The sequence below is a fragment of the Tachypleus tridentatus genome, chromosome 11 (genome assembly GCF_004210375.1).
Source record: "Tachypleus tridentatus isolate NWPU-2018 chromosome 11, ASM421037v1, whole genome shotgun sequence".
Taxonomy (NCBI): Eukaryota; Metazoa; Arthropoda; class Merostomata; order Xiphosura; family Limulidae; genus Tachypleus; species Tachypleus tridentatus.
This window is the reverse complement of record NC_134835.1, coordinates 42,278,256-42,294,676: the sequence shown is the minus strand read 5'-3', so window position 1 is coordinate 42,294,676 and position 16,421 is coordinate 42,278,256. Positions and strand designations below refer to the sequence as shown.

General features: G+C 34.2%; 1 protein-coding gene across 1 annotated transcript in view; it reads right to left on the bottom strand.

Moving 5' to 3' along the window:
* LOC143232032 (regulator of G-protein signaling 7-like) overlaps window positions 1-16,421 on the bottom strand; it is a 98,228-nt gene that overhangs the window by 62,012 nt on the left and 19,795 nt on the right. Inside the window, exon 2 of the mRNA XM_076467030.1 lies at window positions 14,542-14,824. Within this exon, the coding sequence (XP_076323145.1) occupies window positions 14,542-14,619 (78 nt within the window). The 5' untranslated portion in view covers window positions 14,620-14,824. The remainder of the gene's footprint in view (window positions 1-14,541; window positions 14,825-16,421) is intronic.

Below are 16,421 nucleotides of genomic sequence, written 5' to 3'. Positions count from 1 at the left end.
ATAACCATTGCTGTAAGTTGTGTTATTAATATCATAAACTGGATATATATCAGTACTTGTAATAAACATTACTGTAAGTTGTGTTATTAATATCATAAACTGGATATATATCAGTACTTGTAATAACCATTATTGTAAGTTGTGTTATTAATATCATAAACTGGATATATATCAGTACTTGTAATAAACATTACTGTAAGTTGTGTTATTAATATCATAAACTGAATATATATCAGTACTTGTAATAACCATTACTGTAAGTTGTGTTATTAATACCATAAACTGGATATATATCAGTACTTGTAATAAACATTACTGTAAGTTGTGCTATTAATATCATAAACTGGATATATATCAGTACTTGTAATAACCATTACTGTAAGTTGTGTTATTGATATCATAAAGTGGATATATATCAGTACTTGTAATATAATTTATGTAATGGTCGAACGGTTCACAAGCTACTACGACAGGTAATAGTGGAAGGGGCAGCCCACGTTTCCATTCACAACACTGCGTGTAAAGTCAAGAATTGCTGATTACCTTTGCTGGTAATAAATAAACGAGTGTGTTTGTGTTTTTCTTATAGCAAAACTACACTGGGCTATCCGCTGAGTCAACCGAAAGAAATCGAACCTCTGGTTTTAACGTTGTAAATCCGTATACTTACCGCTGTACCAGTGGGGAACATAAATAAGCGACAGGGTTATCTACAAACTTTGTAACAAAAATATTGTTGAATAGCTTTAAAATATAGTTTGCTTAATTTTTAAAGTATATTACAAGATTCTCCCTTTGCAACTGAAACAAGGCAGTTTGAAAAGATAAAATGTTAAAGAAATTATAAATAGGAAAACAAATATATATGTTCTTTTACAGCTTAGAATTTAATGTAAAGCGAGTGAGGTATTTCTGCAGTTGAGATATTTACTGAAGTAAATGAAAAGAAGCCTGGATACCAAACACCATATATGGCCAGGTGGTTAAGGCAATCGACTCGTAATCCGAGGGTCGCGGGTTCGAATCCCCCGTCACACCAAACATACTCGCCCTTTCAGCCGTGGGAGCGTCATAATGTTACGGTCAATCCCACTATTCGGTGGTAAAAGAGTAGCCCAAGAGTTGGCGATGGGTGGTGATGACTAGTTGCCTTCCCTCTAGTCTTACACTGCTAAATTAGGGACGACTAGCGCAGATAACCCTCGAGTAGCTTTGTGCGAAATTCAAACGATATGCTAAAAGGTTGAGATCCCGAATTATCAAAAAGCTGTGGTAGAAATATCATGTTAACCTTTTTTACTCAATTTTAAGAAAACGTCCGACATGACTGAAACATTAGTTATATTTATAGACAAGACTTCACTTTCCTGCAGTAAAATGTTAATAATCATGGTTTCTTAAGATAAGAAATTAAAATCTCACTCTACAATGCCTTAACAACCAACCATAAGTTACTGCCACAAGATAACAAGATATTTTTATACCACAGAGTACGATATATCAATGAAGAGCATTTGGGTGTTAAGGCGTGGGGACTATAAATCTTCTTAAGAGAAGGTACTTTAAGCTCTCCAATTGTTCAAGAAAACTACTATTTGTTCTCAAAGAGGATAATCACTAAATTAATGACCCAGAACTCAATCTTCAATCAATAGCAACTTAATGGCAAAAGCTAGAAGACTGTATAACACTGTACTAACTTATATTGGCTGTAAATATCATAGGGTTCTCTTATCATATTGAAAAGTAAAACAAAAATAATATACAAACGTGTATTTTGGTTGCTACAGAAACCAGGGATGACAAATCTGTGGTTTTATGATGGAAATGTTGACAATATCATGTTAACTTACTCAAATATCTCTCAAACCGAAACATAGTTGCTGCAATATAAGCTCATAATATCATTGTAGCAAGGAAGAAATGATAATGCCAACCTTTCATTGTTTTATTGACCTAAATTAATGTCGGCGACCTTCAAATTGGACGAACAAAATGAGTTGATGCGTAGTTTGATAATTTGGTTAAGAATGTTTCAAAATTATATCAGTATATTCTCAAAAGGCGTATAAAAATGATCTAGAAAAAATCATATCAAAACCAAATTGTTGTAGGAAAAAATCAAGGAAAAAGAATGCGAGCACAATAAAAGAAACTATTGTAGATATTTAAAGAAAAGTATTACAAGATAAATACAGTTATATTTTTATATAAAAGACAATGTTAATCTGAAAAATCATCGCTTGTGCATTTGGAAATTAATACACTTTAAACGGATCAACACATATGTTAAATATAACAATTTTACAGATGGTCCCTCTCATCTATCTGTGGTTCAAGAAAAGCTCCTAACCATCCGGATGTGCAAAGCCATCAAGAAGGCTTGGGACTCGACGTTGTGTTTTACATTTCTATCAGTTTAGCGAGATTATTAATCTGTGTGGAGCAAAAAGACAACATTTCGAAGACAGCGATCAAAATTATTTTCCGTGAAAGTGAAAAAACTCATATACAGAGTTTAAGACATCAGTGAACCCATATCCTAATCCAATCTGAGACAACAATTTTATCTGCATAACGAACGAAATGTGGAGAAAAAACACTGTTGCGACAAACCTGATTATATCTCTTCATACTAACAAAGTAAGAAAATCAATAGCTACTTTTATGAAAAAGATGAGCAAAGAAGTTAGGATAATACCAATCCATTTCGACAACATACGTCAAGTCTCCAATGTAGTTCCAATAAAATTTTTTTTCCTTTTAATCTACCAAAACTTGGTATTGAAGTCGATTTTTATGTAAAGTAAAAGGTCCGTTGAAAGTTTTTCAATATGTGTCTTTAAGAATTAATTTGCCATCTTTGACAGAAGATAGATATAACAGAATTTGTGATGTCGGGTGATAGTGTGTAATCATGGACTTTAGGCTAAGCATGATTCACAATAGTGAAATTATTCTAAGGAAAGCGTACCACTTATAATGTCATGTTAATAAAATATCGTTTACTCACAGTATATAACTGAATAATTGAGAAAATCATATATATATTGCGAACGGTAGTATCTGTCCGAGGGTTCACCTGCCTACCATTCAAAAAGCTGTGCACGCATGCAAAGCTCAACATTCCCTTTTCATGCTAAATTTGAGTTTGCCAGCAGGATATTCTACACTAACTTGTTAAGAATTAGCTCCACTACCATTTACATGTAGATTTACTGTATGTTACAGCAGAATAGCTCTCAACACGACTGAAATGCTCGACAACTACTTTTCGCTCTGAGTTTTGGTTCACAGTGAAACCACGAGTGCAGCACATTTAACCTTTTTAAAAGCCATGAAATAATTAAACAGATACATTAACTTAAATTGTTTCAGCTCAGATACTTTTGCTTCTGTGTATAATAATTTTATGACTCTTGTCATATTTCGTATTTAAAATACGAAAGTAATATTGCTGAGAATCTTCAGCAATGCAATTAGTAATAAGAAATATAGTGTCTAAGCCTTTAGATCAGCAATAAAGAATTAAATAGGTTATATTAATAAGATTTTGAATAAACAAATCAGAAAGTCACGTGAAAACAACAGTCGATATAGGTAGCTTAATGCCACCAAAAACTAATCGCTTTTGGGAATGGCACGCAAAAGCACTTTCTAACACAAAATATTTATACACTCAGGTCAAGGATTTACATCTTCCAAGAAATGGATACAATTTGTAATTTATGGTATTGGAAAACAAAGTAGTGTGGATTAACTTAGGGTACCAGGACCATTCAGAAAGAGGTCCGTAGTAAGTAAAGTATGACGTCTTGTAAGTTGCGAGAATTCAAGAACGCAAAGATCACTGTTAAACGCCGTCCATGAGCATCAGGCAACAGTACTGTTCACAATCAAGAAGGATCTCTGTCTAGAAAAGCAACACAAGTGACGTGTATGCATGTTGCTTCCACGACGTATCTGTTATTCCGTCGCAAATATAAAGCAAATGGAGTATAAAACAGGTTTTTATGCTACTTAGATATAACAGTCAAGTAGATGAAAACACAGCGCCTATAGATTTTTGTGTCAAACTGTTGAAACAGGTACTGAGAAACCGTTGTTGGCATGCACTAGGTAGTTTATAAAAAGTGCAGGCGAGAGGAGTGTACTTTGGAGTTGAGAGCCTTACGAAGGTGTCTTTTGCAAATGGAAACTACGCTGAAGGGCTACTGACAACATGCAAGATCGTCATATAAAGCACAACCGGACGTGGCAAAATACTGTAACGACGTGGTGAGTCTAACATTGCGTTAACACAACGTACTGAACCGCAGTACATATTTACTCGGCGCAGATAGCTCTCGTGTAGCTTTACGCGAAATTTAAAAATAAACAAACAATACGTTACTCGGAGTTTCATACGTAGTTAAGGGCCGTATTTAAATATGTGTAATTATGAGCTCGACACCTTCTATGTTTAACGCTAAGCAGTAAGTTTTTCAACCACATTATATTTTATTGTTTTAAAAAAAAGTTCACAATGTAACAAAACTTTAGTTTACAACCACTAATTATGAAGCACAAGTACTACTGTAGTACTAAATCTACAAGTACAACTAATCGTGTATTATCTCACGCTTTGACATTAACTATAGGGAGCTTCAACGTTTCAAACTTACTGGCATTCCAACAACGACAATGTAAGTTTGACATTTTCACGTTTTGCCTTTTTTTTTTTTTTTCTTGTAGATCGAATCTAATGAAAATAACGCAATTTGCGTGATAATTTTATAGATCAATAGACCAATAAAAATACACCAAAATATTCTTAATTACTCGCCGATGATCTTCATGAAAAGAAAGTTTGAGATTTTAATTGTAAATATCAAAAGTTGGGAAACTGAAATTATACCGGATGACTCTAGTGTACATGTATTAACATTTAGAACCTTTTCATGTTAATTAAATTATTTTGGTGAAATCATGTTTTTAAATTATCACACATGATATCGCGAAGAACTGAAAACATTTTGTCGAATTAACTGGAAAAAAAAACTAAAACTAACATGAATCGTAAAATCAAAGTTTTTTATTTTTATGGCCTTTTCATGAAACATCCAGGAAACTTAAAAGGAATTGTCTTTATGGCATGAAAACACAGTGCAAAACTCTGAAGGAAGATGGAACTAATTGGTATTTTGTTTTCAAAATCCCTAATGTTAACAGATAACATTCGACATAAAAAATTTTGGACTTCTGACTGAATACACAATTCAAATGCCTCTCAGAAAAATCAAAATTTACTTTATGAAATATTACTTTTTGTCATGCTACATCTGTTAGTGACAAGTCCACAATCTCTTTTATTTCAGGAAATGCCTTTTTTGTTTTATTTAGAATGGAGCATTAGAAATAATTACAGATTGTTGTTGTTTTGAATTAAGCACAAAGCTACACAATGGGCTATTTGTGCTCTGCCCACCTTGGGTATCAAAACCCGGTTTTTAGTGTTGTAAGTTCGCATACATACCGCTGAGCCACTGGGGGGGGGCAATAATTATGGAAAGAGTAAATGAAATAGGTAAAAAATACAAATATTTTGAGGTTTATGACTCCATGTTGTATGAAAATGAGCAGAAACTAAGTATGGCTACGTACGATTACCTCTCATCTAACAAATTAGACAATTCTATACCAGCATTATGCTTATTAAATTATAAGTATTCATACTATTCCCAGTAGTGGTGTGGTAAATTCAGTCACGTCTTTAGGAACAGAAAATCCCAATGACAAATTCATATAATTTTTCGTTGGTGAAGGTTACTCCTTGTAACAAAATGAGGAAAGATTCATGTTTCAGAGTTGCAGGAAAAGTAAAGATAGTATGTGAAACTATTACTTCTGATAACAGAAGTAATCGAGGTAGACATCCTAAACTCTTCAAAAGTAATGCTAAGTAATTCAATGTATGAGTTTCATATATCACATAAAATCTTGTAAAACCTACCTGCAAGTACTGATATGAATGTTATATCCACAACAGTAAATTTCACTCTAGCATAAAATTACCTCAATAGGCGTATAGCTGCTCAAACACCATTGCTTAAGGGCAGTGATCAAACCAAAAAGTTAAAATGGGGACCTGACTACAATAATGGGATAAAAGCTGAGAGAATTTGCTCCAAATACATTAATTGAAACAGAAATTGTTTGACAACAAGTATTTATAATTTGTTCATTGATAGAGAGGAAAATGGTATTATATTCAACAAACAATACCTACAGGGAAGCATGCTGGCGTATGAATAAGAGTGTGGGATGCCTCTCAAGAAAATGATGTTAGATCTCTACGAAAAACTGTTTGATTGCACCATAACTACTGGCAGGTAGAGATAAAGCCTCGTTTTTATGCTTATTATGTCATTTTTCACAAAAACAAGAACTCTTGGATAGAGATCCGTTTTCTAACAAGACTATAATAACAAACATACAGTAAATGTGGTAAAATGACATTTGGAATTAAACAGAGAGCAATGGAACACTGCAACAATGATTTGGTCTGGTTATGAATAATGCTTATGAACACATGCAGAATATGGACTGATTTCACTTTGCTTTAAAAATTCAACAAAAACACATACATATACATATTATCAAGAGCAAAAGGTTCATGTGAAACTTATAAATACAAATGATAACCAACATCATAATCGACTTGTAGAAAGTAACACATGACAATTGGAGTAATATTTAACAATCGTACACTAGTAATTTTGTGGCAACATGAAAAGCAATCTGCCATACAGTACATTATAAAATTTCTTCCCTTCTCTTGTGAGGCCCTGCATGGCCAAGCGTGTTAAGGCGTGCGACTCGTAATCTGAGGGTCGCGGGTTCGCATCCCCGTCGCGCCAAACATGTTCGCCCTTTCAGCCGTGGGAGCATTATAATCTTACAGTCAATACCACTATTCGTTGGTAAAAGAGTAGCCCAAGAGTTGGCAGTGGGTGGTGATGACTAGCTGCCTTCCCTCTAGTCTTACACTGCTAAATTAGGGACGGCTAGCACAGATAGCCTTCGAGTAGCTTTGTGCGAAATTCTAAACAAAAACAACAACAACCCTTCCCTTGTGTGAAAATAACCTGTACACGGGTATAGTCACGTGCTTATAGTTTGCAGTGTGATTATCTGTCACTTAAATATTCTAACCAATCAAACAGTTCTGCTTATAAGAGTACAGATACACTATTCCTAGTAGTGATGTGGTAGATTCACTCACGTCTCTCAGGACGGAAATTCCTGAAGACAAATGTACAGAAACACTTTAAGCATCATAGATAAAATATTAATGTATTATACATCTTTTTCGTTTTACTTTTGCATTTTCTGCAATGAAGTATTTAAATGATGTCAGTTGGTAATTTAGTTGCAATTACTCATTGTTTGTGTTTATTGTTTTAATACAACAATCTTCACTGATGTTAAGCTGAGTCTTAGCTCTACAGAGCTTAATTTCTTGACTGCTAATTCAACGTTTTATATTAAGTGAACGCCCACAAGGAGCGCTGTTGGGGAAGACGAGATGAATGGATGAAGTTTTATCATTTCATTAAAAAAATGTAATGATTTTTAATTATTACCTTTCAGGTTTATCGATTGTGAATAATAAATAGAAAACAATTTAGCTCTCACTCAAAATAATCTATATAATTCTAATAGTTACCCTATCTATTATTTTATTTTTTACAATCGTTTTTGCACAAATCTCATGAACCATCTTGAAGGCCCCCCAGTGGCTCAGCGGTATGTCCGCAAACTTACAACTCTAAAAACCGGGTTTCGATACCCGTAGTGGGCAAAGCACAGATAGCCCATTGTGTAGCTTTGTGCTTAATTCAAACCAACAATAACAACCATCTTGAAGATGTGGGGGAGTAGCTACAAGTTATCTCACCGTAAAGCCACTTTTGTCGATGTCAACCATTATTTAATTAATCCAGCTGAACGTTCAACTGTCATGTTGAAGCATGTCTTCCTCAGAAACCTCTTATCCATTCCTTCATACTCTCTCATCGATAATTATTCGGTTCCTGAAGTCTACACTGAGTCCATGACGAGTTGACTGACATTTCCGATTGGTCATATTGCGCGGCCAGTGTTTAATTGTCTTACCATGTCTTTGATCAGGCTGCCTGAAATGGAGACAAATAGTCCATTTTGCGATACCACAACTTTCCTGTAACATATCTGTATGCGTATCAGGGTTTTCCCGGTTTCCAATATTTAAGTAGCTCCGACAGTCAATATTTCAATCAATCCCAACCCTCCTCTTCCGCCAAAGGAGAATAATACTATCACACACTTACATGGAGTTAACAAAATCAGCCTGAATGGTCTAGATGTACAGTAGTTGATGTGCTGCTGAGTAACGATGGCGTCTGTCCTCCATTGCTATATTTAGAATAACATAGAAAACTAACCTAAAACAGGGGAAGAGACTGCGTGTATGTGAGTCCGTTATTTGAAATAAGTACATTTACTTCATAACTTAAATTTAAATGATTATAACTGGTATTAATTTTAATGATAATAAAGTCCTAATTTCATTTAACATTTGTTTACGTTCCAACGGAAGCATGTTCTTTTGAAGACCCAATTTTATCTAGTCTGAAGAGGACGCCCTCATATAAAACGGTTGTCAAACAATAACATACACTGAATGAATATATTTTGCAAAGATATGAAGTAAAGAAAGATGCTGAGCAAATAAAGCTTTGTTAAAGTTACATACCAACAGAGTAGCCGACTAGATCGATATGGATATTTGTATGGTTGTGCAGAGAAAAACTGGTCTTTGTAACTTCATGTTAAATGTTAACGAACAGTCTTCGCAAACTTGTGTTGGAAATAAAATTAAAATAAACTGTAGTATTTTTTTCAAGTTCTGCAACGGAAAGTGTTTATATAAGTAGGCTAATAGAACACTTTGTAGTTCTACATGGTACAGACTTGGGTTTATCTTCAACCCAATATTTGTTAGGGTTTTTTTTTTTCCTTTGATAACATAAGCGCCACAGAGGAAAGTCGGATTATTTCTTCCCAAGTTTTACTTCTAGGTAAAAAGTAATTGAAAAGTACCGAGTAAATGTATATATGGTTTACATAATTTTTCAAACATAAATAAGGCCAATGGAATTGTATTTTGTGAACAAACATTTGCTTATTTTGTTCTTTGTAATCGGCACAGCCAGGTGAGTAAGGTACTCAACTACTAATCCAAGGGTCGAGGGTTCGAATCCCCGTCGCACCAAACATGCTCGCCCTCTTAGCCATGGGGGTGTTATAAAGTTACAGTCAATCCCACTATTTGTTGGTTAAAGGGTAGCCCAAGCGTTGGCGGTGGGTGGTGATGACTAGCTGCTTTCCCTCTAATCATACACTGCTAAATTAGGGACGGCTAGCGCAGATAGCCCTCGTGTAGTTTTGTACGAAATTAAAAAACAAGTAAAAATAATCTTTGTGCCATCCTCGAACATAAGTTTGTAATGTAATAGTAACTGACTACAGATATCGACACTGCCAATCATAAGTGCCTTTTAGGCTGCAGGAAGATATTTAACAATACGTACAAGTTACTATGATACAACTGTTTATATTTGAAACAATTTTATTGTTTGTTTTTAACTAACAAAGATACACAATAAGCTTTCATTTTGTGCTCTTCTGTACGTTACAAGCTCCAAGATTTACCGTTGAGCCACCTGGGGGCATCTCTAATAGTTTGGAAGAAATACACCTCAAGCACTGTTCTGCACCCGGTTACACAAATAATGTAGACGCTACAAATGCTTTATTTAGAATATGCAATAGCTCTTATCCATAGGAATACTGTTTCTGAAATGCAGCAAATACAACAAAACTCAATATAGTCGAACAATTTGTTCCATTTTTAAACTCTTACAAAACCAATTACACGTTTTTTCTCTAGTACGTGCACCTAAGATCGAAAGTTGATCAAATATTTACCTCATGTGTGGGTTGGTTGAATCATCGCGTATGGAAAGTACTTGAATTTTCTCATATTACAGCAGTAAAAAACTTTTGGAAACAAGCATTGAAATTTGAAAAATTTGTATTTTTGTTGTTAAGCCCAAAGCTATACAATGAATTATTTATGTTATGTGCAAAATGTGTATTAAAACCCAATTTTTAGCGTCAGGAGTTCTCAGACTAAACACTAAGCTATCAGGGAGAGAAATAAAAGCATTGAACATTTCTGCTAATTGAAATGTAAAAAAAAAAAAAAAATGTGAACAAAATTTGCAATTTTGGTATTGAAACATTACAGAATTACTGCTATCCTGTAAATGTCATTCACATGTAAAAATATCAGAAAGTGATAGTAAAACTCAACACAATTTAAAACATCGGTAAACGCTATGTTACAATAAATAACCTTACTTATCTTCCTCTGGGTTTTTACTTATCTTGTTACTTACTATAAACTATCTATTTTTTGGAAAAAAAAGTTACATTTCACTGGGGTACATTTAACTATATTCTGGATATGCCTGAAGATTTGAACTTTTTAATACTGTTAAGTATCTTTATACATGGTAATACTTTTAATGAAATAATCCTGAAAAACTAATACACATGATCACACCTTGAAGAATACCTAGTGAATTAAAACGTCAGTAATGAAAATACAGCATTTAGAGGAACATTACAATCACTTTATAAGAACGATCTGTACATGATAATACGGTAACCTGTCGCAGCAGATGCGAGACATGGCGTCACAGACGATACTTTTAATATTTATTTCCTTCACAATCCCTGCCATTCAGTTGTGCATACCGCGACTGATAAGTTTATTATAGGTGAATAATAAGGCCATAGTATTTTTCGCTGCAAAATATTTAGTTCACCAGAAAGTGCACGGCATGGTCAGGTGGTTAGGATACCACAGTAATCTGAGAGACAACAGTTTAAATCCCCGTCACACCGAACATGCTCGCCCTTTCAGTCGTGGGGCATTATAATTGGACGGTCAATCCCATTATTCGTTGGTAAAAGATTAGTTCAAGTCTTGGCGGTGGGTGGTGATGACTAGCTGTCTTCCTTCTAGTCTTAACTTGCTAAATTAGGGAAGGCTAATGTAGATAGTTCTCATGTAGCTTTGCGCGAAATTCTAATACAAACAAAAAATCTAAAGAAAGGCAGTTAATCAACGTACAACCAAAATATACGATATTTCGAAGAAACGAACCTCAATAAAATAAGAATATTTGTAAAACAAGGGTTCCACAAGTTACTAAGTCAATAAGGCTAACGTTTCAAGAGACTTCTTCCACCCAATAGTCAAGCTGAGTATATCTCCTGGTAGCGTTAACTTAACAGTAAACAAAATTTTCCAGGATAACAATCCACTGTTTTTCCCAGAAAAAAAGAACTAAGAAGTTGAAATCACAAGAATTCCATCTGATCCAGTACAACACCTCCTCCAAAGCGCCCTTGTTTTGGACACTGTTTGAAGACGACGTTCTCGTACGGTACATGACATGTAAAAAGATTGCCAAGCTGTATGGTATAAATTAACTTCACCTTTATTCGCAGAAGTTTGTAATATCTGAAACTGCGTATGCGTGGCAATAGTGTGTAACCATGGCAGTGCCTGAAAATAATCACTAATGCCACTTTCTACCTGAAGTATCGTTCTTACAAAACACGATTGAATAAAATCACCAGATCGTGAAACGTATATTAAAAATAAATCGAACCGATTCTTTAAAGCGATAGAATGTCATCACATTAGAAAATATTTCAAGTTACACGAAAGCTTCCACGAAATTTACATGCATTTTTGGTGTTTCTTGGTGTGGAAAAACATCGGCACAGAAGTTAACGAAAGTATTAAGAATACAAAGAAATCTTTCGGTAAAAAATATTTAGCGGAACAACTGTTTTAGAATTGGGCGGAGAAAAGTTAAATTTTCGGTAATCGGAAAAGACACAGATCTAAAACTGTCATTTTCTTTTCTCATTTAACATTTACACAAGAATGATAGATGACAGCTTATTGTTGTTACAGTACGAAGAACAACAACAACTAATCAACATACTGATTCTTCAGCTACATGCGTCCCAATAAAATAATTGCATTCGGTCAAAATATATATTGACAAGTGTTTGGTTCGCTTCTTTTATTTTGGTAGATCTAATCCAACCAAATATACAGATCAAAAACAAACCCGTCCCTTAATTTTTATACAGAGATCGAAGATGCACATTAATTTATTAGTCGTTCTATAGGAAGACATATAACTGACAGACTGGTCTATCCTCATATTTTATTAAGATAAATCAATCGTTTACACCCACTGTTGAGCCAAATAAAGAGTTCACACTAATCTCTACTGAGGATAAATAATAAAGAAATCCATTAATATACTGCTTGTGTCCAAATTAACAAGTGTCACACGTGAATCTGTTATACAGGAACAGGTCTAACCGTATTGTCTTAACATGCCTGTTCAGCTATCTTCTTTAGTCATGTTACGTAATTGTTCGTTCCAAGAACAGAAGTTGTTTCACAGATTTCATTTTATTACACAACTTGGTTCGTTTTTACAAATGATTTATTCGGTAAGAAGGGTCACGTTTCATAAATGAACTGTTTCGTCCATGAGTTTTTCTTAAGTATTTTACGTCAGACATATTTCTTCTTTCACGAAGAGTTCCCTTTCTAAATTTATCAAAATTTAAAATTAGTCAGTGATATGTGCAGAGAATCATTTACGAGATCTTAGAGCCCGGCATGGACAAGTGGGTTATGGGTTCGACTCATAATCCGAGAATCGCGGGTTCGAATCCTGGTCGCACTAAACATGCTCGCCCTTTCAGCCATGGGGGCATTATAATGTGATGGTCAATCCCATTATTCGTTGGTAATAGAGTAGCCCAAGGGTTGGCGGTGGGTGATGATGACTTCCCTCTAGTCTTACACTGCTAAATTAGGGACGAGTAGCGCAGATAACCCTCGAGTAGCTTTGGGCGAAATTAAGAAAACAAACAAACAGATCTTAGACCAAACACGCATACATTACATTTACAACTGAAACTTTTTTACACAAACAAATAAAGATTAGACACTAGGGGACACCATATGGGGACACCATAAAAACACAAGTAATAAAATTCACAAGAAAAAAACTGTAAATAAAATGTCTATCAAAGCTCTTAGAGAATTGTTTAAACAGTGACAAGGATTGTTACTGATGTCTACAAACCGGGTTTCGATACCTGCGATGGGCACAGCACAGATAGTTCATTGCAAACCTTTGCACTTACCATCAAGCAACAAAAAAAGTTTGTGGGATTCCACAGGAGGGTATGGACTCAATTACCCTCGGTGAACACAGCAGATAGCCCGATGTGGCTTTGCTATAATAAAACACACACACACCTTCGTACATTCCCTCATACAATTTTAATGCAAATACATTCCGAAAATTCAGCTATTTTTGCTTTTATATTAACTTATTACAGTTGTTTTATAAAAATGTATAGTAATATTTTGTTAATAAATTCGTAATACTGAAGTTTCAATACTATTATTTTATGTAATAGCTTAAATCAATCCTTTAATCACCGGATATCAGGAGAACCTTTAATTTACAGGTTCTTTTGTAAGAACTATTTTTATTAGTTAAAGTTAGACTTTTATCCGCAAGGCTACAGTCAGTATACATGTAGATTTGTTATACCAAGTTTGTAACATAGTGCGCGAGATATCACCATTCCATAATCAAAGGTCGGTTGACAAACTATACTTGATGAACCAGGCCTCCTTCACCACCTCCTAACATCATAATTTCCTACTACTCAGTATTTGGTTCTTTTACCAAAACAAAATATTCGTAGTAGAAGCAAAACCTTGGGGCATTAGGAGGACATTTTTTAGAACATAATTAGTTATAAACTTTATTTGGTAATGTTTATGTTCGCTTTTGTTCTTGATTTTAAAATAACATAAAATATGCAACTTCAAAAATTGTAGGTAACATTTTTTATTGTAACTGAATTATAGGTTAAAAACTAATACGAAGTAAGAAATATTTCAACCACATGCACTCCCTGTGCTCTCTCCTTTGCTCATGCATTTTCTCACATGTTTATATCAAAATGTCACACAAACTGAACTTTTCCCCATATATATAATAAGTTCATCAAGCGTTTAATGAAAACATTTATTTATTCAAATATTATTGTCGTATTTTAAAGAAATCTTTGGCAAAACAGGTAATACTAGTGTTGTATTTTCAATATTTCGCCTGTTGAATTTATATGTAGACAACATTTATAAAGTTAATTCTGTAACCAACTTTAATTGAAAAATATATGCCAAATATATGCAAGATAGAAATTATACAGAAAATAAAAAAGTACTTTTGAAGAACCTGACGAAAATAATTTTTGGGTTGTTTTTTACTTTGACAGTTTTTATAGTGGTCCTTGGTAGTGCTATCGTGTTATAAGATAAATCTCACCAACCTTAGAAAAGACGAGTTCTCGCGGAACATCCTCCTGTTTTGATTGGTCCATTGCGTTTGATTTGACACTTCTGGTCATAATGCAGAGACACCTGTTGTAATTCTCGTCAACTCACCATTTCCTAAGAGTTTGAACTAACGGGAGTTTCCGAAATGAAACAAATTACCAAATAGTTTAACCTCGACGATGGTCTTTCATTATTGTGGAATTTTACCTTCCTAGCTTTCGAATACCACGATAACTTTCACACACAGTCACTAAGATGTAGGTGCGTCAAATATTTCTGCAAATGAAAAACTGGTTTTAAATGGCTGACACATTAAAATAAAAACTAATATTGATATGATAAGATTGCTTTATCAGATTATTGTATTTAATATTGTATTAGTTCGAAACAAATGTTAACAGAGAAAATAATGTATCGAAAAATGTTACACATACAGAAAAGTTTAAAGATAATTATGATACTGAAGGTTATTCACGAATATTAACGTAACAGAGAGCGAGATCAAAACTGTTAACTGACAGAAAAAACATACCGAAACAAACCTCCAATGATTGTAAATAGAATATCGAAAACATTTGCAAATAAATGTTATTGTGTTTTGAGAATCCAAACCTTATTCTCTTAATATAACCAAGAGCTATGCAACAAACATTTTTAGTCGATGAAGCATCGTGTCAATATCATTAGAAACTCACAGGTATCGCTGCAACATTTACATCATGCGAGCACTTCGTATTACAGTTGCGAACAAACCAACGTCATTAAATAGTGACAATATTACACTTAATAAATTTAAATAAAGCATGTGTCAAGTGTATTTAAATCGTTTCATGTTAAAACAACAGTTTTGTGAAATATTCAAGTGGAGTGACTTAGGAACTTCTATATTAGATTAGTTAACTTTACCTGCAAGTCTCTCTAATTCCCAACCTCTCCACTTGTTCACGTGTTATTTATCGCACCACTAGGATTAGAATCATTCAATCAATTGCACTGTGAAATTTTGTCAAACAGAATAAAGAAACTTGGAAAGTTTTAATATTTTACTGGTATGTATTTAATCTCATTACACATAATTCACATTTGATTGGTTGAACACTCGAGAACAAACCCGTTATAATTGAGCTGTGAACTGAACAAAAACGTGGCTGTGTGGTCTTTGACGATGTCTTTGAGACAGGTGCTTTTGTTATTGGCTTATCCTAGCATAAAGGGGGTGAACATTGTAATGTGACAATGTTTCGTATATACAAAAAGGATTTGGTGTGGTTTTGAATTTCGCACAAAGCTACAGGAGAGCTATCTGCGTTAGCCGTCCCTAATTTAGCAGTGTAAGACTAGAGGGAAAGCAGCTAGTCATCACCACCCACCGCCAACTCTTGGGCTACTCTTTTACCAATGAATAGTGGGATTGGCCGTTACATTATAACGCCCCCACCGCTGAAAGGGCGAGCATGTTTGGTGTGAAGGGGATTTAAACCCGCAACCCTCGGATTACGAGTGGAGTGCCTTATCCACCTGCATATGCAAGGCCCTACAAAAAGGTAACAACTAGACAAAATAAAAGTGATAAAAGTGATAACTTTAGCTTTGAAATAATACAAAGAAAAACAAAGTGATAATACCAACATGGAAATAATACAGAGGAAAAATAATGTGATAATATCAGTAGGGAGATAAAACAAAGTGATAATACCAACATGGAAATAATACAGAAAAAAAATAATGTAATAATATCAGTAGGGAGATAAAACAAAGTGATAATACCAACATGGAAATAATACAGAGGAAAAATAATGTGATAATATCAGTATGGAGATAAAACAAAGTGATAATACCAACATGGAAATAATACAGAGGAAAAATAATGTGA